General features: G+C 51.5%; 4 protein-coding genes across 4 annotated transcripts; 2 read left to right on the top strand and 2 right to left on the bottom strand.

The window, feature by feature from the left end:
* Positions 1-674: 674 nt before the first annotated feature.
* PpBr36_00428 (uncharacterized protein) lies at positions 675-4,417 on the bottom strand (the record flags this gene model as incomplete). Its single annotated transcript, XM_029887621.1, has 4 exons — positions 675-3,119; positions 3,212-3,508; positions 3,598-4,310; positions 4,384-4,417. The coding sequence occupies 4 exons, from the start codon at positions 4,415-4,417 to the stop codon at positions 675-677; spliced, it is 3,489 nt and encodes a 1,162-aa protein (XP_029751297.1).
* Positions 4,418-9,172: 4,755 nt separating this feature from the next.
* Positions 9,173-15,883, top strand: PpBr36_00427 (uncharacterized protein; the record flags this gene model as incomplete). The annotated part of the gene is made up of 8 exons (XM_029887620.1): positions 9,173-9,188; positions 9,471-9,908; positions 9,967-10,124; positions 10,187-13,130; positions 13,195-13,379; positions 14,332-14,366; positions 14,423-15,687; positions 15,825-15,883. The coding sequence occupies 8 exons, from the start codon at positions 9,173-9,175 to the stop codon at positions 15,881-15,883; spliced, it is 5,100 nt and encodes a 1,699-aa protein (XP_029751292.1).
* A 568-nt stretch (positions 15,884-16,451) lies between these two features.
* Positions 16,452-17,727, top strand: PpBr36_00426 (uncharacterized protein; the record flags this gene model as incomplete). The annotated part of the gene is made up of 5 exons (XM_029887619.1): positions 16,452-16,465; positions 16,545-16,596; positions 16,679-16,790; positions 16,868-16,886; positions 16,980-17,727. 5 exons carry the CDS (start codon positions 16,452-16,454, stop codon positions 17,725-17,727), a joined length of 945 nt encoding a protein of 314 aa, XP_029751291.1.
* Positions 17,728-20,056: 2,329 nt separating this feature from the next.
* On the bottom strand, positions 20,057-20,983 carry PpBr36_00425 (uncharacterized protein; the record flags this gene model as incomplete). Its single annotated transcript, XM_029887618.1, has 1 exon — positions 20,057-20,983. The coding sequence occupies one exon, from the start codon at positions 20,981-20,983 to the stop codon at positions 20,057-20,059; it is 927 nt and encodes a 308-aa protein (XP_029751290.1).
* Between the last annotated feature and the right edge of the window lie 1,239 nt (positions 20,984-22,222).

Raw genomic sequence — 22,222 nt, 5'->3', positions numbered from 1 at the left:
AGGAGTGACAATGCGTCAAAGTCAAAGTCAAAAAAAAAAAAAAAAAAAAAAAAAAAAAAAAAAAAAAAAAAAAAAAGCATAGAGTAGATCAGATCACGACCTCGGATGGTGATGGGGCAATGTATGCTTTCAGTCCAGAGCATGATGCCGCTGGGTAATACTAGTCTAGAGTTGGTTTTGAGAGTAGCCACAATCGTGTTCCAAATCCACCGTCGGGCTATGTCCAGGAAAGAAATACAAAACATTAAGCCATCTCGTGCTGAAAGATGATTTGCAAAAGGTATATCGTGCTGCCAATAACTCCATCTTCCAGCCATCCTGGCATGAACTCCTAACAAAACCCACTGATACAGATGATCAGGATAAAAGTCCAACCTATAGCACGTTGTTCCAAATCAAACAAAAGTTGGGCCAAGTATAGGCTTAAATATCACGGGTGAAGAATCTGCGGAGTTGAGACTTAAAAATCGTGTACAGCCATTCTCTTTGATGTTCTCGATGACAAGACAAAAACCGAGTCATTCAAGATATCGAGACAATACTGAACCCCACGTTAGACTCATTACTTTGGCATCGGTAAGACTCTCATGCTCGGCTTAGATCAAGTGTGATTATACTATCGCGGGCTCTTTGTGCCAACGTAGGCCCCAGCGACTAGTACCTGCCAAAGGGTGTTACGCGTGGGCCAAGCCCCATGAATCTGAAGATTGGGTCGTCTCCCTCCTGACTTGGGTAAACGCTTTCAAAACCTCCTCCCTGTGCTGATAAAATATTTCTGATCTCTTACGTTCCGCCTCGACGTTGAGCTCCCGCCGCTGCTGGTCCTGGCGCTCTGCTGAATGAAGAAGGTCGATTTCCATGAATTTTGGATATCGACGCTCGGCTTTGGTGCAGGCCTCATCAAGCTTGGCGGCATCGCTCTCAGAAACCAAGGCGGCCGGCCAATCATCTTGAGCACGCGGCTCTTGCGAAGCAGTAAGGAAGCACCTGAACCGGAGCTTGGCTTGCTGCTGGTCGTCACCCCAGATAGTGACAGTGTCGCCGTTGTGTAGACGAGCCCAGTGACGGCATGCAGTCGTCGGGTTCCGGTGATCATGCGACGGGATGACAAAGTCGTTGACACGAATCCCGTTAGTGGCTTTTGTCGCAATGTAAAAATGCGCCTTGTCGGCATCCCGAACGCAGGTCCATGGCCTGAAGTTGCGCGAGGGATCGAAACCAGGCCTCCAGAGTATCAGCTTGAATGCGTACTTAGGCACCTTGACTTCCTTCTTGAAGCCATAGACATTGGTATTCTCATCGGCGCGGCCAAACGACACGAAGGTCTCCTCCACAGGCACAGAAATGTTCTCCACGAGAGATCCGGCGGCCGATTCAAAAGTAGCCGCCAGCCGCTTGTCAGTGACTGGAACAACCAGCCCGGATATGCCACGGGTGTTGCCCTTTGAGTGGGAACTTTCTGTTATCGGACTCGAGTCTTCATCCGGTCGACCACCGAGCCCGTCGGGACCCATATTCCGTGCACCTGAGGCGGGACTGTTCCCTGAACTAGGAGGAAAGAACTCCATTGCCAGCTTCCAGAGGGAGCTTTCCGGGCCAAAGTCCTCGCCTCTAGATTTTGACGCATGCACAAAGGCGTCATGCTGCAACTGCGTCATCTCGGGGTAGTCGAGGTGCCACGTTGTTCTGTCATTAGCCGCCCAAAACGTTGACTTCGGGACAGGGTTGTTGATTTGCCTTCCCGAGGCGAGGAATGCAAGTGGGGGAACCGATGCAATCAGCGCCTCGTCCGAGGCAGTGTCTGATTTGATCCTCTTGAACGAGGGTTTCGCTTTCCCGGGGTTTTCATCACTCGTATCAAAGGGCAGTAGGCGTTTGCTACTAGCCAAATCGTGCCCGGTTCTGCCAGGTTGGATGTCTTCCCGGGACGCATCATAATCTGCACTGTTTTCAGACGCCTGGCTATCGGCCACGAAACAGTCGACAGCAGTCTTTGCTTCCAAAGCCGCTTGGTTCACTGTCTGCACCGCTACGTCGGCTTGAGATTCAGCTCCATCCTCAACATGGTTTCCAGTCAAGGCGGACGAGAAACTATCTCTAATCACATCGGAATCCTCCATGTTGATGGCTTGACCGAGCGAGAGATTTAGCCTGTTCTCTGGAATCACACCGGACGAGCCAATAGCCGAGACACTGACCTCCCCAAACAAGCGAGGGGCTTGTCGACCAAAAGTGCGGTTTTCACTAGCATTCTCCGACCACGTTCGGCTCGAGCCCCTGTCGATTTCCATCACTTCGTCGTCCTCGTCCATGAACTCGTCGTCGCTAAGAGGGTCCGACCTCTGATGGTTGTCTACCAGGCTGAGTTGGGATGCCTTCTGCCCAAGCTCCTCCGATGTGTTAACGCTATGTTGAGAAAACCCCATGAGGGTGCCGCCAAGCCACTCGTGATTTTCCACTTGTTGCACAGTTGCCCTCTGCTCGGGTCGCCGCCATAGCATCCACTGCAAACAATTGATGCCTTGATGCGACAAGCGCACGGCTTCTAATGGTGCAATGTTGAGAGGCTGTGTCATGATGGCATTGAGCAAAGCCGCGTAACCCGCACCGTTATCCGCGGGAAACGGCGGCTTTCCTGTCAGGCTGTAGTACAGAACACCGCCCAGAGAATACAAGTCCACTGCGTGGTCGTATCGTTGCCCAATATGCTGCCGTCTCTGGTGAGGTCGCCGTATTCCGTATTCGTCATAGTCCAGATACTCCGAATACACTTCAGGGGCGCAGTACAAGAGAGTACCGCAGAAAGTCCGCAAAAAGGTCTGCTCGTTGTCGACCATTTTGGACAGCCCAAAGTCTGTCAGTTTGACCGTGAAGGTGTCGTTTTCTCTCGAATGTATCAGGATGTTGTCTGGCTTGACGTCTCGGTGTGTTATGTTGTGGCTGTGAAGGTAGCCCAAGGCGCTCGACAGCTGCTTCGCGGTTGCTATCGCTAAGCGCTCGGTGAGTGGACCGTACCGTTGCACATGGCCACCAAGGTCTCCCAGGGGTATATACTCCATGATGATAATTAGCAGTCGATTTTCCCATTCCAGGTGATCAACGTAGCGGACTATGTTCGGCTGTACATGGCAGTCGAGTTAGCACGGCATCGCTTGCTGGTGAGACGACCAACAGTTTCATCCGGCAAAAGCTCTAAACTTGGTTGACTTACATGTGTCACGCTCCTCATGATTTTCATTTCATTCTCAACTTTCTGATCCAGTACACCGTCTTTCATGAAGCGACGCTTGTCCAGCTCTTTTGCGGCATATGGCCTCCCATCGTACTTGGACGTGACCTTGTGCACAGTAGCGAAGGCGCCCTTGCCTATCTGACCCACGCGGTTGTATCGATCTGAGCCAGTCCATTCCCGCGGTAGCCTCTCATCCGAGTCAATGGTTGCATCGTGCTGCAGATGCCGCCGTGGTCTTTTATCAGTGCCCGAGGGCTCTCTCGGAAACAAGACGGGCTATGTTCAAATGAAGTTTTGCATCAGCAAATTTCTCGGCTCCAACGCTACACGGCGCGCCGTATGTGACAGAAAGGGACTTAACTCACAGGTCCTCCCGCTGGCCCAGGGACCATTGTTGCAGCTTCTTCCTCTGCCAGAGCCTGCACTCTTTGTTTGTGGATCAAGATGTTACGCCTGAAATTAACCTCGTGCTGCCCTTCGCGCCTGGGTACTTGGACGAGGAAAACGAGGTCATTGGCATTGTTATGCAAAAGCACCTTGATCTGAGTACCGTTGCTTAGCGTCCGTTTGGTTTCGCATCGTTCGGGTTTGGACTTCTTAAGCAGAACCTCGTCTACGACGGTACCGTTGGTGGACGTATCCTCAAGCATAAGCACGCCATACTCGTTGAGGAAGATGCGGAAATGAATGTTGCTCAGGCGCTTGTGCGGGTCGTGCGTCAAGCATATATCGCATCGCCCAGGATGACGGCCGAATGTGAAGCCCTGCGCGGGGTCTTTAGTGGTGGCCGACAACCTCAAGGCAATAACGTGGCTGCCTGAGACGGCTGTCGCGAGGCCGAACTGAGCCGGATCGTCATCGAACAGGTAGTCTACGTTCGATGAGCTGTCGGTTGGTCTAGACACCAGGTGCTTCGACTTGTCTCGTTCGAGTGCGACCACTGCCCGGCGGGCATTTTCGGATTTGGGGTAGAGAATGCATATGATGTCGGCAATCTCCTCATCGGAAAAGCCCGAATTCTGCTTGCCTAAGCGTCTCGGGTCGACCAATGTTTGGGTAGCTACAGCGGCAGTCGACGCTGCGGTTAGCTTCATGAGCAAAGATGGGCGGGAGGGCAAGGCAGCGGCCCGGTCTGACGATTACAAACACACCTTGCGTGGGTTGGGAGTCTTCATCGTAGTCCATCGGAGGCGGCTATGCAACCGCAAAAGGCAACGGCGAGGCCCTCGTTGAGGTTTCGTTGCTGACGGCTTCTGAATCAAAGAGCAGGGTTTGGCCTAGGTAGGCGATGGTATCCAGGTTCAGATCTGAATAGTGACCTTGTCGTCACTATCCAGTCTAGCCTGGAAGAGACTAGGACTGGCCTTAGTTCCAGAAAACAAAGCTCCGAGAGACGGCAAGCTTTTTAAATGCACTTAAAGAAAGGACCAAGGAGTTTCTAGGCAGCAAAGCATCGCCTCCTGCAAATCCACACGGACAAAAATGAGGGCGTCTGCAGCGACGCGATGGATCAATACGGGCTCCAAAAGTTGATGCGGCTCAGATGTTTTGTCCACATAGGGATCGGATTGGTGGGGCAACCGAGAGACGAGGGGCCACCAAGGGTGAGGCAACCAGGTACAGCAGATGCGGGCAAAGAACCAGTACCGTAAAGAGGCGGGGAATTTTGGCTGGCTTCCTGACTTGGCGGAGTGGCTTGAAGAAACAATCAAACGTCAGAGTAAAGAAGGCGCTGTTTACAATAGGTGCCTCATTCTAGGTGCAAGAGAGGGAGGGTTCAAAAAAAAAGATAGTGACAAAAGGAAGATTAACATGCGTGCGACACCCAAACGATCACCCGGAAGAAGATGGCGACATCACAGACCAAGAGGGATTCACCAGTAGTTTTTGCTGGTCAATAGGCAGAGAACCGTGGAGGGCGTACCGATCAATCAACCCCAAGCAAAACCGCATCCTCGACATTGCTTTTCCTGCATACACCGTGCAAGGCCCGTCTTTTCGAGGCGAATCCTCCCGTCCGTCGAGGTGACATTGAATCCAGTCAATCAATCTATGATGAAAGAAAGGGGCAGCAAACATGTGACCCATAAAGAAGGCACCCTCTCTGGCCACTTAGAATGACCTATCGAGGCCCGTTACGCGCCTGCGTCAAATGCACCCCGTGCAAACACGGAAATCATGGGGAATTAAGGTACAGGAAGCGAAAAATAATAATAAAAAAGACGCGAATGAGCAATGTGTGGTGAGAGAGTCAAAAGATAGGTTGGTTGCTGATTGGGCTGGCGATTCGGGAAGAAAAAAAAAAGAGACCTAAAGCGAAGTCGGTCAGTCTTACCGAAGACTGTTGTCACAACGCTAGTAATATCTGAAGTCGCGCGACAGAAACCCGTGAACTACGGAATAATTGATTTGATACACCTGCCAACCGATCAGGCACATGCTTCTGCCCAAGCGTGCACCATGATCATGATGGGATGTGCGACTACGTGCAATAGATGGATGCACAGTAGGACCCCAAGGACCCGTACCTTACCCAAGATGGTGGGATGACACCTCCTGCTCTAATTAACACTAATTTTTTTTTAAATTCCACGGACTCACGGAGTACCAAAGTGCAGGAATGTATTTGATTCTTCCGGCATATTATGGTAAGGTAGCAACCAGCCAGTTATCGGAGGGGACGCACGGTCAGATCCCGAATGCGGTGTCACGTAAGAACACGTCGATCCCGTAAATTTATGTTTCCTGTTCTAGACCTAGACCTGCAGTCCACGGGGAAGCTGTATGCGATCCGTTTCCTTGGGCAAGGTACGGAGTACCCCAGGTAGCATTGGTTGGCATCTTTCGGCATTTTCAGCAACGATCTGGTTGGTCCTAAACGTTGAACATTTTTAATTCACGAAACATATACTGTAGTGATCAATTGGTTTTGTACCAGCCTTACCTAGGGTAATATACGTCTCATATCTGTACCCAAGTAGAGGTAGATGTAGATGTACCAGAGCATATATTTTCTTGTTGCATAACGCCAAGCTTCATTCACTTCAGGTCAAAGAAGGTTTACAGTTTTGTGCAGGAGCGATCAGATGAAGAGGGGACGGACCTTTGGCTTGCTTAATTGCATTAAGTGCAGGACAAACGGCCACCAGCAACTGACTTGACTTTTTTGCTCGGATGACGCCAGAGGCTGACAGCCAACGGAACGTTAGTTGTAAGGCACAAAAACAGAGGGAGAAAAAATAGAGAGAGAACAGCAGCCTGCCGATTGCTCTACGCTACCGGAACCTTCGGAACTGCCGTGGTACTGATCCCCTCACTGATAACTTGCCAAGACCGCAAGCCTCTGAGCCGCGCGTTCGAGCTCAGGAGGTGTCTTTTCCCAATCAACTGTCACTAGCTCGCTCGTTCAGGTCACGCATGGTGGGGCGGGAGGAGCTGCCTTTCGACGGCCAGCAAAGCATTGGAACGACAAACGAACTATGCAGGCTTGGCCAAGAGAACACGAAGGTTTGTTAGAGGTTGTTACGAAAGACTTCGTAAAGTTGCGCAAGGGCCCCCATGTGGGGAATTGAACAGGGCTCTCGGGGAGCTCGATTTGAAAACCCCATCTGCCGTGGTATAATTTGAGTAATGCTCAGTAAATTATTAGTAACTGGACAAACTAGCTACGTAGCCTTGGTAAAGTAGTACGTGTTGGGCGGCTGGGCTTCCTAACGATTCACGATCGATCGATTGATTTGGATCATTTGCCAATGATCATCTGGAGTGAAGTGCGATCCGTTCGTGCTTTGAAAGCAAGCGATAGGTGTTTGACAGCTCGAATATAAGCGCCAGGCTGCACAAGGCTGGGGGAACGGATTTATTTGATTTGCTACGGTTTTGAATCCTAGTTCTGTGCGTCCATCAGCGACCCATAGCAGTAGCAGGACCGGGATGCTGGCGAATCTCTCTGCACAGTCATGCCTGCTGCTGCTCCTGCAGTGTAGGTGTTAAGGTTGCGGCTACTGTATAAATTTTTGTATTGGCCCAAATAACTAACATAAGGTCAGTCGTTACAAAGCACTTGGCTCGCATTAAAGTTTGATGTGGGGGAAGACATGATGATTTTTTCCCAATAACTGCGGTGCAATCAAGGAATCTGGAGCGCGTCTAACCCAGATTGGGATGGAACAAACAATTGCAGCCAGCAACACCCAAGCACACGGCGAACACCTTCCCACCCACGACCGTGTTCTATTTTTCTACCTAACCTACTGCAGGCATGGCAATTTATGAATACTAGGTTATTTTGCCTATCCAGGATATTACCTAGCATGCACGTAATAAAATGGTTGGAGGTACAATACCACGTTCCAATTCCAATTGAACAAAGATAACAAACACCGCATCTGCCTACACTGGAGCGAGTTTGCTTCTGCGACTACCGGACCATTATTCATTCGCTCTAGTTCGATGGATCCAGGGTCCAATAATACAAACCCCAGTTTGCCCAGCCACAAATTCCTGAAGTGAGTGGTAGTGGGCGGTCTGCTGTGATGTAATCTAGAACACTCCCTGACGGTAGTCGCGCGCCTCCTCCAAGACTTAAGATCCGAGCTCGGTCGGTGAGGTCATCAACTATTCACTGGTGGACACTCACCTAGACTTGATTGCTTTTGGCGTGGCAGCAAAGCCCAACTTTATCCAAGCTCTTTAGTCTCGGTACCTACAAGTAAGATGGCTGGATCATTATCATCATCATGTTCATCATGACAGAGACGAGTCCATCCGCCAGGGCTTGGCTGCCAATATTGCATGCGCCAGCTCTAGCCAGGGAGCACAGTAGCTCCGCCCACCTCATGCAACTTGATTACAACACCGCTGTCATCCCGCCCTATCCGGAATAACCTTGGAAGGTGAGTGGATGATGGTACATCGTGACTTTTGCTCCCTCGTGGTAACAAGACAAGTGGTAAGCGTCGGATGGACAACTAGCGTAGGTAGGTAGGTACCTAGACAGGCGACTGTACCCGTGAGCAAGCGGGAATAAAAATGATTAGGTACATGACAAAAAGAAGAAGAAAAGAAAATCCAACGTACAACGAATGCATACCATACCTACACCTAGACACGTAGATTTATCCCTGAGGTTAAACCAACCACCCCAACTGGGCGTTTCCGTGAGCGCCATCTTGGGGCCTGACAGGGTTGTGCAGGTCTGGGATGGGACGATGTAAAAGACCGATAGATAGCATGTAGAGCCCGCGCTACCATTACAAAAGTGGAAGATGCATCCATCCTCCACTTGGTGCCAGCCAGTGTGACCGGACGGCGCTTGTTCAGTCAGTTCTCGAGAAGCTGCGACCCGCCCACATCGGGTTGTTTGACGAGCCACTAGGCTACGACATGCGCGAGGCTTTTTAACCCTCCTGCTCCTCGCGTCCCCTGGCTGATTTTCTGGCGGATCCAGTAAAGTGTCCCTGCTCTCCCGTCGCTGTCGCTGTCGTATTCTGTTCCTATTGCAACCCTCGAACCAGCTCATGGCAGTTTCACATGGCGACCTGAGACTACTGACTACACCACGAACTTTTTCCCAAATAAATTCCCGGTTTCCCGCCGCCGCCCAGCTACGGACTGACTTGCCGGACAAACTAACAAAAAGATCCGTCCAAACTGTACTGAATCGACTGGACTAGCTGGTGCCCGCACCTTTGTCAAGAAAACAAACCACACACACACACACACACAAAAAAAGCTACGCTACTAACCAGCTCGGCTCAGCTTTCATAGGCCGGCCTGTAGGTCGGTCGGGGGGTTGCACAAAGCAATTCGGTGGACTGGGAACTGGGACTGGACCTGGACCCAGGATAACAAAGACCATCAGAGAAGCTGAGACCAGCTGGACACACGAAGAGGGAGCCACAAAGAACGTAAATCACCATCAGGGGCAATTTCGCAGCCATGGCCCGGAACAGAGGTAAGACCTCAATTTTAGCTGTCCCCCAGCCCTTACTTCATACATGCCTGTCCGCCCATCTATCTACGTTTAGGCATACGAAGCCATGCCTCCGCACCTCATTTGCCGCAAAGCAAGACCATCCCTTAAAATTCAAGCGCTATTACGTCGAGCCCCTCCGCCAGATCGGCAACACTCCAAATAACTTATATACCGATCCCCTGGCATGCCGATACATCCCACTTTACTCCGTCCGGCCCCATGCATGAGCTGACCACGGGATTTTTATTTCCGTCTCGACAGTTCTTTCTTTTGTGTCCCAGTTCTCTGCTGCGGGTAGGGACCACAACAGCCGAACCCCGACACCTACTTCCAACTCGCCTCCAAGGAGCAACGGCACAACCCCGTTTCCACCTCTGCAGACCTCACTCGGCCACAGTCACGAAACCACAAACTCTGTGTTCTCGCCAACCCCATCGTCGCCGACTCGACCCGATTTTACTGCCTCGCCTGTGGCCGCGTCCCTGAACGGTGACTCACCCCCAGACTCGAGCCCACGCACAGGGAGGCAAAGAGCAAATTCCAGGCCTCTTTCTATGGTGCAAACGTATACGCCGCCAATCATGGATGTCAACGAGGATACAATTCCCGAATTGCAACCAATCTTTACCTTCCTCAACAATCATTCGAACAAGTTATATCAGGAGGGATACTTCCTCAAGCTGGACGATCAAAATTCTCGTACGTTGTTCCCGAGCTTGAAAACCCCAAGCTTTGGGTTGCTAATTTGTTTTCGCAGAGGGCCGACCGAACCCCGATCGAACATGGACCGAGTGCTTTGCACAGCTCGTGGGCACCGTCCTCTCTCTCTGGGATGCCGCGGAGCTAGATGCTGCGGGTGAACACGGAGAAGTTCTTCCAAAGTTTATCAACTTAACAGACGCTTCGATCAAGATGGTAAGCATGCAGGATTTATTGGCTCCGGAAGCGGGCGGAGTTGTTGACAATAAATGTTATAGATTGAGTCTCTACCCACCAGGTCCAACGATGAACAACCCCTCCAGAACATTCTGAGCATATCGACTGCAGGTCGCAACCGTTACCTCTTGCACTTTAACTCGCACCATTCTCTGATTCAATGGACTGCCGGCATCCGTCTCGCCATGTTTGAGCACACGACGCTTCAGGAGGCATATACTGGTGCGCTGATAGCTGGCAAGGGCAAGACCTTGAACAACATAGGCGTTGTGATGGAGCGGTCTAGGCTCAAGACTGAAGACTGGGTCCGTGTTCGTTTTGGAGCTGGTGTGCCCTGGAGGAGATGCTGGTGTGTAATCACACCGCCGGATGAGAAGGAATATCAGAAACAACAGAAGGAACTGAAGAAGCGTTCGCCATACGATCGATCACCCGTTCCTGTTTTGAAGGGAGACATTAAGTTCTATGACACTAGAAAGGATGGGAAGAAGCAGAAGAAGGCGAAACCGATCGCCTCGATATCGGAGGCATATGCTGCATATGCAATCTACCCACAGGCCAAATCCCTTATCGATGCCTCGACCCTTCTCAAGATCGAGGGCAACATCACCATTCACTCCGAACCGCCATCATCTACGGAAGGCTTCGTTTTCATAATGCCTGAATCGCATCCCGCTGTTAGTGGCTTCGAGATGCTCCTGAGGTATCTTTTCCCAACATGGGACACATTTGGTCTCTACGGCCGACCGGGACGCCTTATCGCAAGCGTTCTAGACCAGCGATCCCTCATGTTTGGCATGCCCAAACACAAAAAGTACGGGTATTTGGAGATCCTAGATGTCACGAGCCTGATACTTTCGGATGGCAGCGGTTCCTGGTCAGAGAAGGAATGGAGACGGCGTCTGAAGGAGCTCACCGCTGCAAGAATGACTGCCATGGACGAAGATTTCAAGGCGAATGGACATAGCCGCAGTGCAAGTCGTCGAAGTGCCAGGCTTAGCATCGGGCCCGGGTCGAGTGTCGGTCAGACAAGACCTCGGGTTAATTTTGCTGACGAGTCGGATACGAGGCGAACATCGCGGTCCATGACGGTGTCGGAAAGGCCCAGTCATCGTAACGATTCTGCGCCGCCGGCGGCAGAGAGACAACGTGTCCCGTCGCCTCCGACCAATAAGGGCCACAGCCGCAATGGTTCTGATACACGCTTAGAGACACAGTTTGACAGACAGATGCCGTTTCGCCACACGCCAGGCTTCGACAGCCCTGCTTCCGCAGCGTCTCCTTCGCCCATGAATGGAGGAACGCAGACACGTGGCTTCGTGAACGACTTGGCTTCTACGCCGGAGCGCCTCAGCTCGGAAGATGAGCTTCCTTCGAATCCACCGCCTCGAGACTTTGGAAATATGGAGCGCATGCAGACGCCGGAGCCTGTTCAGCCTCCGCCGGCATTCTCGCACGCCCCATCGTCGCGACCAGCAGGAAAGCCCTATCACTCACCCGAGCTTCGCAGAGCCAACAGCCGTCTATCAAGCACAACTCTGGCACAGCTTGCCAATGCTGGTGGCGTCAAGCCCGAGTCCTATAAGGATGAATTCGGAAGAACGAGCAGCGAGTCTAGCTCGGGGTCACGACCTGTACAAGGGGACCCAAGAAGCCAAGCGGTACATGCACACGTCAACTCTCTAGGGATCACAGCTAATTCTAACGGATCTCGTGAAGCTATAAATCAATCGAGTGACAGGTCTACCCCTACCCCTTCTGGGCAGCCTTCGGGCCCGGCAACGCCGCGGGACCCCGGTTCCCAGCTGCATAAGTCACCACTGAACCAGGCAATGTTGCCGCCGTCAGGTCAAGAGATGGAGTCCCATAGTTCACATCCCCAATATGAATCTCGAACAGGCAGCACCCCATCGTCTGGGCCTGTCCATAGGAAACCCTTACCCCAGCGGGCACATGATGCTCTTGCACAGGTTACCCGTCGAGACACACAGCTTAGCGAAACCAGCAACTATGATGACGAGGGCTCCGTTGATGGCAGCCACGACTACGCAAGTACCACATCAGCCGAAAGCATCAAGTCTGTGGAGCGACCACGCATGGGTGTTCTCAAAACTGTAGGTGCTGAGCATAATGCCCAGCTAACAAACGTCGAGAAGAGTTATGACATACCGCAAATCGACTTTGGACCCACCATCAACTATGCAGCTACCAGTACACCTCGAAGCAAGACACCTACGCCATTGTCTAACAATGAAGTCTATGGGTCCCGCGCGCGCTCACCCAATACCAGCCTTTCACCCAGCCCTGGGCAGGGCCATCATCGTCAGGGCTCAAGCGATACGCTGCGGAAGATGGCATGGCAGCCAAGCGCGATTGCTGGTAGCTCAGATCGTCCTGGTACACTCACCCCGGAACAGTACGTCCAGCAGAAAGCGGCAGCGGCATCAGCCAAGCCTTTATACGCACATTCCCGCTCGCCTTCAAGCAACACGATCAATGCCATGCGGAACAACACCCCAACCCCGCCCTTGGCCAAGCGGAGGTCCAGCTATGATATGCTGCGCCCCAGAGAGGGCCATTCGAGGTCAAGTTCGGCCGACCTGCTGAGACCCGGCTCCCAAGGCGCCCTTACAGCCCTTGGCTATGGATCTGGAGATGTACCGACTCGCATGCCGGCACGAGAGCAGGAAAACCTTGCCCGAGGGAGTGGTGGCCACCCAGTCTCGATGGCTACAAACAAGGGATCGATGCAGTCCGGCGGTCTCGTGGGCGTAATTCAGGCGAGGGAAAGAGAAAAGGCAGAGATGAAACAAGGTGTCAGTTCAGCTTTGGCCTACGAGGCCATGAATCGGCAAGACCGTGAGATGCGCCAGCAGCATCAGCAACAACTACAGTACACATCCCAAGCATCTTATGGTGCACCTTCTCAACCAGGCTTTGCTGGAGCTGGTTTACATTGGGGTGGCCCCGCGTCAATCCCACGTGGTGAAATGGGCCATGTGGGAGTGTATGGTCAACCTGAGCTTCAACCATCGCCGCAGTTCCATAGTCCTGTACAAGGCTCACCAGCCTCCCATTATAACCCTGGAAGCTTCTCGCGACCTTGGCCACGTCAAGGTCAAGCGCAGGGGCTCTCATCAGGAGGCTACGCAACGCCTCCCGCTGGAAGACACTCCCCGGGAGGCCGGTCAGAAGCCATGGGCAACATGGGACGTGGTACTCAGGCTCATCGAGGTCAGGCATTTTAGAGGATGGCGACTCCGATCTTGACGCGAGTACGATTGTGGAAACGGTCCAGTACGACGTATGCACGTTTCAGGTACAAATCTCAATGAAGTTATAGGAACGTGACCATAAATTGGTATGCATACGTCCTAACAATGGGGGTTATTTTATTTTGTTTTTTTCTACTTTCTGTCCAGAATGGAGTAAGTAAGGTCCTGAGATGACCTCGACGCCGAAACGATCGCTACGATATACAACTACTTTCTTTTCTTATTTAGCATGCATTTGTCTGCGGCACATACACTGGCTAGGATGGTAATAGTCGGCTTGCGGTTCATTTTACACATTATCAAAATTGGCTTAAAAAATCTATTCTAAAGAAGTTGAGACTAGGTTAGCTGAGTCACATAGTTGGCAAATACTTAGGATGACATTGTGGGTTAGCTTTGACAAGCGCATGACGATTAGAAGAGTGAGCAGAGCGCGTGATATGTGTAAAGTGCGTCCACAGGAACATTAAAATGCTTTTGACCAAGACAGAATAAATTAGAAAAGGCAAATTGTGTATGTAATAGTAATGGCTGGCGTGACCAAGAATAGTGAGTGACTTGGCAGTTGGGACTTGCATCCTTGTAATACGTGGGGTTTTTGACCTTTTTTTTTNTTTTTTTTTTTTTTTTTTTTTTTTTTTTTTTTTTTTTTTGAGGATCTATCAGGTGGTCGGATAACGCCGTGCTGCATTGCATGTTGCCCTGCATGTACATTCTGTAAGCCCAACAGTTTGTTTTCCCCGCCACAATCTCCGGTATTGGTCGTTGGCAGCCAGATAACGTAGCAATTGTTTTTGGTCCACCTCAAACGCGTTGCACTTCATTGCTGTTCTGGCGACAGAACACAAAGCTATTGTCTTCGGGCCACCTTAATCGAGCGAGCCACGCGTTTTGCTCTATCGCACGCACAGCATCTGGACCCGACCGCCGTCGACGGCGCCACAAGGTTGGTTTTGATGCTGCACTTTTGCAACCAAACCACCGTACCGGTCGCATCGACAGGTTTCCCGCCTCGGTCGTGGGGATGAGGAGGCTCCCTTGTCACCCCTCGTCGCTCTGCTCTTCGCTACCAATCTACACGCCGCGACGGGCCAACCCCGCCACCCGCCTGCCGCGGTACCCTTTGGGCCCGCAATCGGCAACATGTCTTTGGTTCTCGGCCTGCGGTGAGCGCCGCTCGTCGTCCGACGCCTCACCCCGGACGCGACGACGTCGCGGCTCGCCTCTCCCGTTCCGCTTCGAAACGGGCGTCGCCCTCTTTGCAAAACGCACCCCGCGTCCGTTCCCACCACCATTCCTCTCCCCACCGTCGGGCTCCTTCAGCGACCCCCTGAGCACTCACCACCGGAGCCGCGATCGGCGGAGCGCCTACGTCAATGGTGAGCTGATCCGAGGCCGCACCAACGGCGACGACGCCGTGTTTGCCAGCGACAGCTTCATATGCGCCAACGACGGCGTCGGCGCCTGGTCCACGCGGCCGCGCGGCCACTCGGGCCTCTGGGCGAGGCTCATACTGCACTTTTGGGCACAGGCGGTGGATGGGGCCGCCGGGAGCAGCAGCAGCAACGATCCGTCGTCGACTGGCGACGCCAGCGCCGGCGGTCAGCCGGACCCCGTCGCGCACCTGCAGAAGGCGTTTGAGCAGACGCAGGAGGCGACGAGCCCGCCAAACGACTGGCAGGGCACGACGACGGTCGCGGGGGCGCAGATCTTCTATCGGCAGCCCGACGGTGGAAGCGACGGTGCAGAAGACGGCTCTTCTCCGCCCGTCCCGGTGCTGTACGTCACCAACCTAGGCGACTCACAGATCATGGTGATCCGGCCCAGCACGCGCGAGATCGTGTTCAAGACGACGGAGCAGTGGCACTGGTTCGATTGCCCGCGGCAGCTGGGCACCAACAGCCCCGACACGCCCGCAAAGAACGCGGTCCTTGACGTCGTGGAAATACAGGAGGGTGACATCGTCATCGCCATGTCAGACGGCGTCATTGACAACCTCTGGCCGCACGAGATTGTGGAGAGCGTCTGCAACTCGGTGAGCAAGTGGGAGTCGGGGGCTGTCCCGGTGGACTACAGCACATGCGACGACGATGGCGAGGAGTCGCAAGAATTCGACGCGGATGGCGATAGGACTGGTGGCGCCAACGGCGGCATGCAGCTGGTCGCCGACGAGCTGATGGAGGCGGCCAGGGTCATCGCGGTGGATCCGTTTGCGGAGAGTCCTTATATGGAGCATGCGATAGAAGAAGGGTTGCCAAGCGAAGGAGGTGAGTAGTCTTTTCATACACGAAGGCGTCGCTCAGACAGAATCTATTTTTCTATTCTGTCTGTTCAATTTTGCGACGCCTCCTCGTTCCAAGCTATGCCTTCTGTGCTAACTCGACTTTGTCAACCTCCCTCATAGGTAAATTGGACGACATCAGCGTAGTTGCGGCTCTATGTCGTAGAACTACCACCAAGTAGTAAAGCCTGATCTTCGCGTTGGCTCTTTACATCATATGCAGGGAGAGGACTGAGGGTTAACATTTGGACCATGGAACATTTGTCACGATATACATGGCATGGCAGGCGCTTTGATTGTGTGTTTTGATTTCTTATCTGTCCATTTGGCCAGTCAAAAATACAAGCTATTGGTACAATCGCTATTTTCAAAAAGATAGTTTGGTTTTGACTGTTGGTAGACGATTGATGAAACTGGATCAGCATAACTTCCTTCCGTCCCTTGTTCTTGGTCTACTGTAGAACCAAGTCTGCCCGTTGTCCAATGGCTCTTGCATTCACTGTGGGTCAATTGAATGACATTGTAGCGGGGCAATTCGTGAAAGCCAATTTTTCTTATCGACACTCCGATAAGAGCAACGCAGTGGACTTTTTTTTTTTTTTTTTTTTTTCCTCGACGAGAGCTACTGACTGGGGCGAACAAGGTACGATCGGCCTGACGCGCGCCCCAATCACCAAGGCCGCTCAACTTTCCTCCTTCAACAACTTCAACAGCAACCATTCTGAGCGGAACAACCGGGTGGGTTTCAAGATGAGGGCTAAACGGTAGGTAATCCTAAAACGCAAAAGCCCACTGGGACTTTATGGCTCGATATTGCATGCTGAGAAGAACGTGAATTCGCAGGTCGAAGCAATACCGCAAGCTCATGAAGGAGTACTGCCGCGTGTGGAACTTTGTAAGCCTGCTCCTCGCCATGTCGACCATTTGCAATGCATATCCAATTAGAGTACTGACGGGATACTTTTGGGGTTGTGTAGAGGGAACCATACCAGGTGTTGGTGGACGCCGACATCGTCAAAGATGCCAGCCGCTTCAAAATGGACCTCGTTCCGGCGCTCGAGAGGACGTTGCATGGAAAGGTCAAGCCTAGTAAGCTCTACACTCTTGCCACCCTGAATCCGAAGTAGACGCCTGGGCTCCTGCTAATCTTTGACATTTCTTTCCAGTGATCACACAATGCTCCATGTCCGTATACTGTTCAACCCTTTCTCAAGTATCGATTCAGGGGCGAGCCGGCGAGGTTCTGATACAAGTTTAGCTAACAACCAACTGCAACAGGCGACATCTCTATGCCCTACAGGGAACAGAGCCTTCAATAAAGAGTGTGATCGACTACGCAAAAGAAACGTTTGAACGACGACGATGTGGTCATCACCCAGATGAAACGGATGCGCTGTCAACGCTGGAGTGCATGTCGTCATTCATCACCGACTCCGGGAAGAGCGCGCGCAATCGCTACGTAGTGGCAAGCCAGGACGACAATGTGCGGAGGTATATGAGGGGCATCAAGGGTGTGCCGTTGATATACATCTCGAGGAGTGTCATGATCTTGGAGCCAATGGCAGACTCGAGTGCAGCCGTTGTGGCCAAGGAGGAGCGAGCCAAGTTTAGGTCAGGGATCCAATCTACAGCCTCTACCGGGTCCAAGAGAAAGCGAGGTGATGACGACGATGGCGCCGGTGGTGATCACAGCGACAGCGACGATGATGATTCAGAAGGAGATGAGGATGACGAGGAAAGACATGGCAGGAATGGAAGTGCCGACGGCACGTCGCCGGCAAAGAAGAAAAAGAAGAATTATGGACCAAAGGGGCCCAACCCCTTGGCGGCTAAGAAAAAGAAGAAGAAACCCGAACCAGAGAGTGGCACAAAGCCAAAGGAGGCTAGTGAAAGCGCATCATCAGCGCAGCCGGCCAAGAAAAAGCGGAAGCGAAGGCCCAAAAAATCAACGGCGGCCCCGGCTGCTGTTCCTGGAACCTCTACTAGCGCCCAAGGCGCGGCTGAAGCGGTATCAGGAGAGGATTAGACTGAAGATGGCGGAAGGTTTGACATTAACTAGAAGTTGCCCGTCTGCTGCTGTCGAAAAGGCGCCTTGAACATTTTTACTCTGGCGTTTTTTCATTATGCTACAGCCGTCCCTTGAAATTTTGCATAAAATTTCAGATGCCATCCCCCTGGCTTGATCCGATGCAACAAAGGAACATCAGATTCCCAGGGCCTCAGGAACCAAAGACTGCTGATGGCGGTACTAACAGGGACGATCGCCAAGCGTTCTGCTCGCGGCGGTAATGCGAACTCTTTTCGCAACCTAAAAGTTGAACGCGGCGATGTTCTGGTTTGGAGTGAAGTTCACGGTTGGTGCATTTATGTCAGAAACATCAGGTGAAGTGTTTTGAAAATCTGTGCACCAACCCGTAACCCTGATGCGCTTGTCAAAAAGACACGGACGGTGCCAATCACTGGAATCGACATACTTGGTTGACTTCGGCTCGCTGTATCAGACGCAACGAAAGGCGCACTATCAAACAAATAATTCGAGACGATGTATGTAGGGACCTCTTGAGGGGAGACGGTCGAGTCTGGGCGATTTGGAGGGTTTTTTTTTTTTTTTTTTTTTTTTTTTTTTTTTTTTTTTTTTTTTTTTTTTTTACACTTCTCTCATAAAACGCAGATTATGCGTTTCTGCAACGGCGTAGGATGGATGGTCTGGACCCCCTACACCGAGGAGGAAGAAAAAAAAATACTTGCAAAAAGCTACCTACCTTAGCCCTTAGCTACCCATAACAGTGTCTAGGTCTAGAATTCCATCTAGTCAGAAAGAAATACGGGGTTTTGTCAATCATCGTCTCTTGTTTATGCGTCTGAGTTAGTTTCCCGATGCAAGAACTCAGGTCGGAAAATCGACCAAGGGCATATTTTTTGTGGCCCTCCCATGTCAATACATAGGGTACTATGTACAAGACAAGTGCTGTACTTTGTTTTGTTTCGAATATCGGACGAAAAGATAGCTTTCCCCAAGTTTTAAATGGAGGGGAGACGAGAACAAAATAGACTTGACATAAAGTAGCATTGAAAAGGGGGAAAGAAAAAAGTTAAAGGTAAAAGAGATGAGAGCCGGTTTGATGTGCAGAGCCGAGCGTCGATCTTCCCTGGAGTCCGAACAGCAAAAGGAGACACGGAGACCTTGGGCTGGACGGTACTGTATGTAAACCTGCATTTGCGTGGATACCTGCCACGGTATTTGCTACTTGCTTGTCTCTTCCTTCCGCAACGGGAACCACCCCCCCTCACCCCGGGGAATAGAGATGCGAAACGCCGGGCGCCGGGCAGACCGGGTTGGGAGCTCCACGATGGAGGGGTCCATCTTTTCCCCTTATTTTCATCGAAAAAAAAAAAAAACAAAAGTCGTGTGTGATAACACGTCCCAGGGCTAAATCCATCCAGGCAAGTCAGCTTTTTGTTGTTTTTCTAGTCCCACAGTAAAACACAGCCGCGAAAGGCTTGTGTCTGTGGTAGATTGTTCTGGGGTTTTGTTTTTGGCATCGACGATCCCATGCATACATAGATAGGCACATCGAGTCAAAGGCATGCTTGCCTGGCCTCTCTCAAAACCTTCTCAATACTTACGACAAGGACTTACAAGACTCAATACCAACGGTACCAGACCTGGTATACACACGTGCCCAGATAGACATGCGGCGATCGTGCTTGTTGATTCTTGATTCTTTACATGCACCTACCTACCTACCTACCTGAACCTAGCATCTTTACCCCATACCGACGAAATTATGCGCGCGACGCTTGCTTTGAGTTCAAGGGCTCCACAAAGCGATCTGACCGCCCAGGATCATAGCTGTACCTCACCGAACGCCCACGAATTGCTTGCTCTATTCAGGAAATAACCAAATCACGGGAAGAACTTTTTTTATTTTTTTTTTAAAAAAAGTTCTTGCTCAAGGTGCTGCCGGTTTTCATGTGGCACGGGGAATATCAAACAAAAAGAAAAAAGAAACCTTTTTTTCCGAAGGGAAAAGTAGGAACCCAAGGAAACAACCACCATCTGCCCGCCAATTGCACTCTTCACTGGCCAACGCTGTGATATCCTTAAGTACCAAAAACAATCAATCCATGATGTAATCCGTGACCATCCGCTCCGAAAAGAACGCCATTTGGCAAAACGAGTGTACAAAAAAAAGTAGCTTGTAGAAGAAGTGAAGGTTAAAAAGGGTCGTAGTAACGACAAAGAAAAAAAAGCCAAAAGGGGTAATCAACCCAAAGGCCTAAAAGAGAAGGTAAAAGGATGCCAAATATATACAGAAGTTGCGGCTATGTCCTCTGGATATGGGTGGGATGTCTTAGATCCACATCGGTCTCGATGGCTTCTCCTCGCCAAAGAATGCCGTGTAGAGATCCTGTACGTCTGACAGGTAGTCCTGTGGACTAAACTTCTTGTAACCTTGGCGCAGAATCTCACGCTCCTCTTGTTGGCTCACGAGCTGCGACTCCCTGGTGCTGTACTCCTCTGCAAGCTCCGAGACTTGCGCCAGCTCGTGACCAAACGGGTGCGCGGCAACTGATGGCTCTCGCCTGTGCGAAACAGGTGCCATAGGAGGGGTTGATAGAGGCGTTATCTGATTGGCTAGAGAAACTGGTGGTGGTGCCTTGGCGTACGAGGCCGACGTATGAGAGGCCACACTGGTATTTGTCGATGTTGAAGAAGAGCGCGAGAAGCTGAAGCTTGCCTTGGAAGAGAGGGACCGCGATGACTGCTCCGACATGCGCGAATTTGACCTTTGCCGCGTCAGGACCTCTTGAGAGAGCTTCTTGGTGTGAGAAGGCGCCCTTTTGGGAATCGCTGGGGCGTCACCCGACGAGGGCCCGGCAATTGCTTGACCTGGGGCCGTGAAGTAGCAAGAGAGGTGGTTCGGCTCGACCTCCGGCTCTCCTGTTCTCTTCTTAGGGTGAGGAGAATCTGGGCTCGTCGGCGGAGTACTAGCGATGCTTGGCGCGCTGTCAGAATCGTCATCGGATCTGGTCGTCGAAGAGCTCGGCGATGTGGCCTTGGGGTAGATGTCCGGAGCGTTGTAGGATAGCATGTTTGTTGTTGACACCAGCTCGACGGGGCCTGAGATTTTGTTCCTGATCGAGTTCGAGTTGAGCGGCTTTGGTGTCTTGCCCGACTTGCTGGTGGTGTTGCTACGGGAGACTAGGCCTTCTGCTGCATCGCGGAGGTCGAGGCTTTGCTTCACCCTGCGGGTGGTGAAAGCTCTTGTGATAGACATGTTGAAGCTTTGGTCGGGTGAGAACAGATATCGACCGATGTGATATTCCTCGTTTGTGGTTGTGGAAAACTGCAGGTTTTGTTTGTCTATTTGGGTGTAAGGTGATGATGGCTTGGTCGATTGTTTTGATTTGTTGGTTCTTGTGATCTTAGGGCGAGTTTTTTTAATTTTGTTGATGGGCGAAATGAGCGTCAAAGTCAAAGCCGCATGCAGCTGCAGTCAAAGTCTACCTAGTGCAGGCTCCCGCTGCTCGTGCGTGCGTGCGTCTCAAAGTGAAGTGCACAACCTGGAAGCGTTGACGGCCGCAACGATTCACCTCTGTCTGTGTGTCACACCGCCGGATAGCTCATATGATACTCGAGCTCTTCGGGCGTGCCAGGTTGCGGTCTCAGTTTCGGCTCACAGCACTGTCCGAGTGTCTGTCAACTGGTACTGGTGGTGCGTCGTCGGGAGTAGTAGCGTGGTGATAGGTTGGCTTTTGGCGAATGTAGTTAAAAACGATCGCGACCTGCTTCTTCTGTGTAGCAGAGTCTAGGTATTTGACCTGCTGTGTGTGTGAGTGGCCTTGATGGTGATATACCATACACTCAGGGTAGAATGAAACTGAATCCAAGACAAGAAGAGAAAACGGTCGCCGGTCGATCTGGTCTTTGTAAAGGAATGACGTTCGTGGCAAAGCAGGAGTCACCCGAAAAGCAATCGCGAAGCTGAGAAACTTGGGGTGGGAGTTAAGTCCAGGGCCTTTGTGCGACAAAGCCGTTTCTTCTTTCCCCGTAGACAGTGTGGCTCTCGATCCTGTGTTTCGTCTGTAGAAGCGTGCTTCACTCTTCCCACATCTGGGTTTCTTTGTTTGTACTTGAATGAAATTCTGAGGGGGTTAGGAAACGGCCTGGCTTCCAAATTCTTTTTTTTTTTTCTTTGCGTTAGGAATGAATGAGAGTGGTTGCCGTGCTGAATTGCGACAATTTCCAATTTGGGCGAAAGTTACTTGTTGAAGGAGACGGAGGCTTCAAGCTTAATTTAATGGGGGTGTGTGGAAACACTGAAAGAAACAAATCGGGAGAAAAAAAAAATCTCAAACAGAAAGGAGTTGTTAAGAAGAGAATCCAAGATGTTTTGATTGTCGTGAATCGCCCGACTACGCCGGGAAGACGACAACAGTTGACAAAGGAACTAAAACCCAAAGAGAGATAGATGGTTAGGTTGACAACGGTTCGGATAGGAAGGCGAGAGGGGAGC

The sequence above is a fragment of the Pyricularia pennisetigena genome, chromosome 2 (genome assembly GCF_004337985.1).
Source record: "Pyricularia pennisetigena strain Br36 chromosome 2, whole genome shotgun sequence".
Lineage (NCBI taxonomy): Eukaryota > Fungi > Ascomycota > Sordariomycetes > Magnaporthales > Pyriculariaceae > Pyricularia > Pyricularia pennisetigena.
The sequence above is the reverse complement of the archived record's forward strand: the minus strand, read 5'-3'. Positions and strand labels throughout refer to the sequence as shown.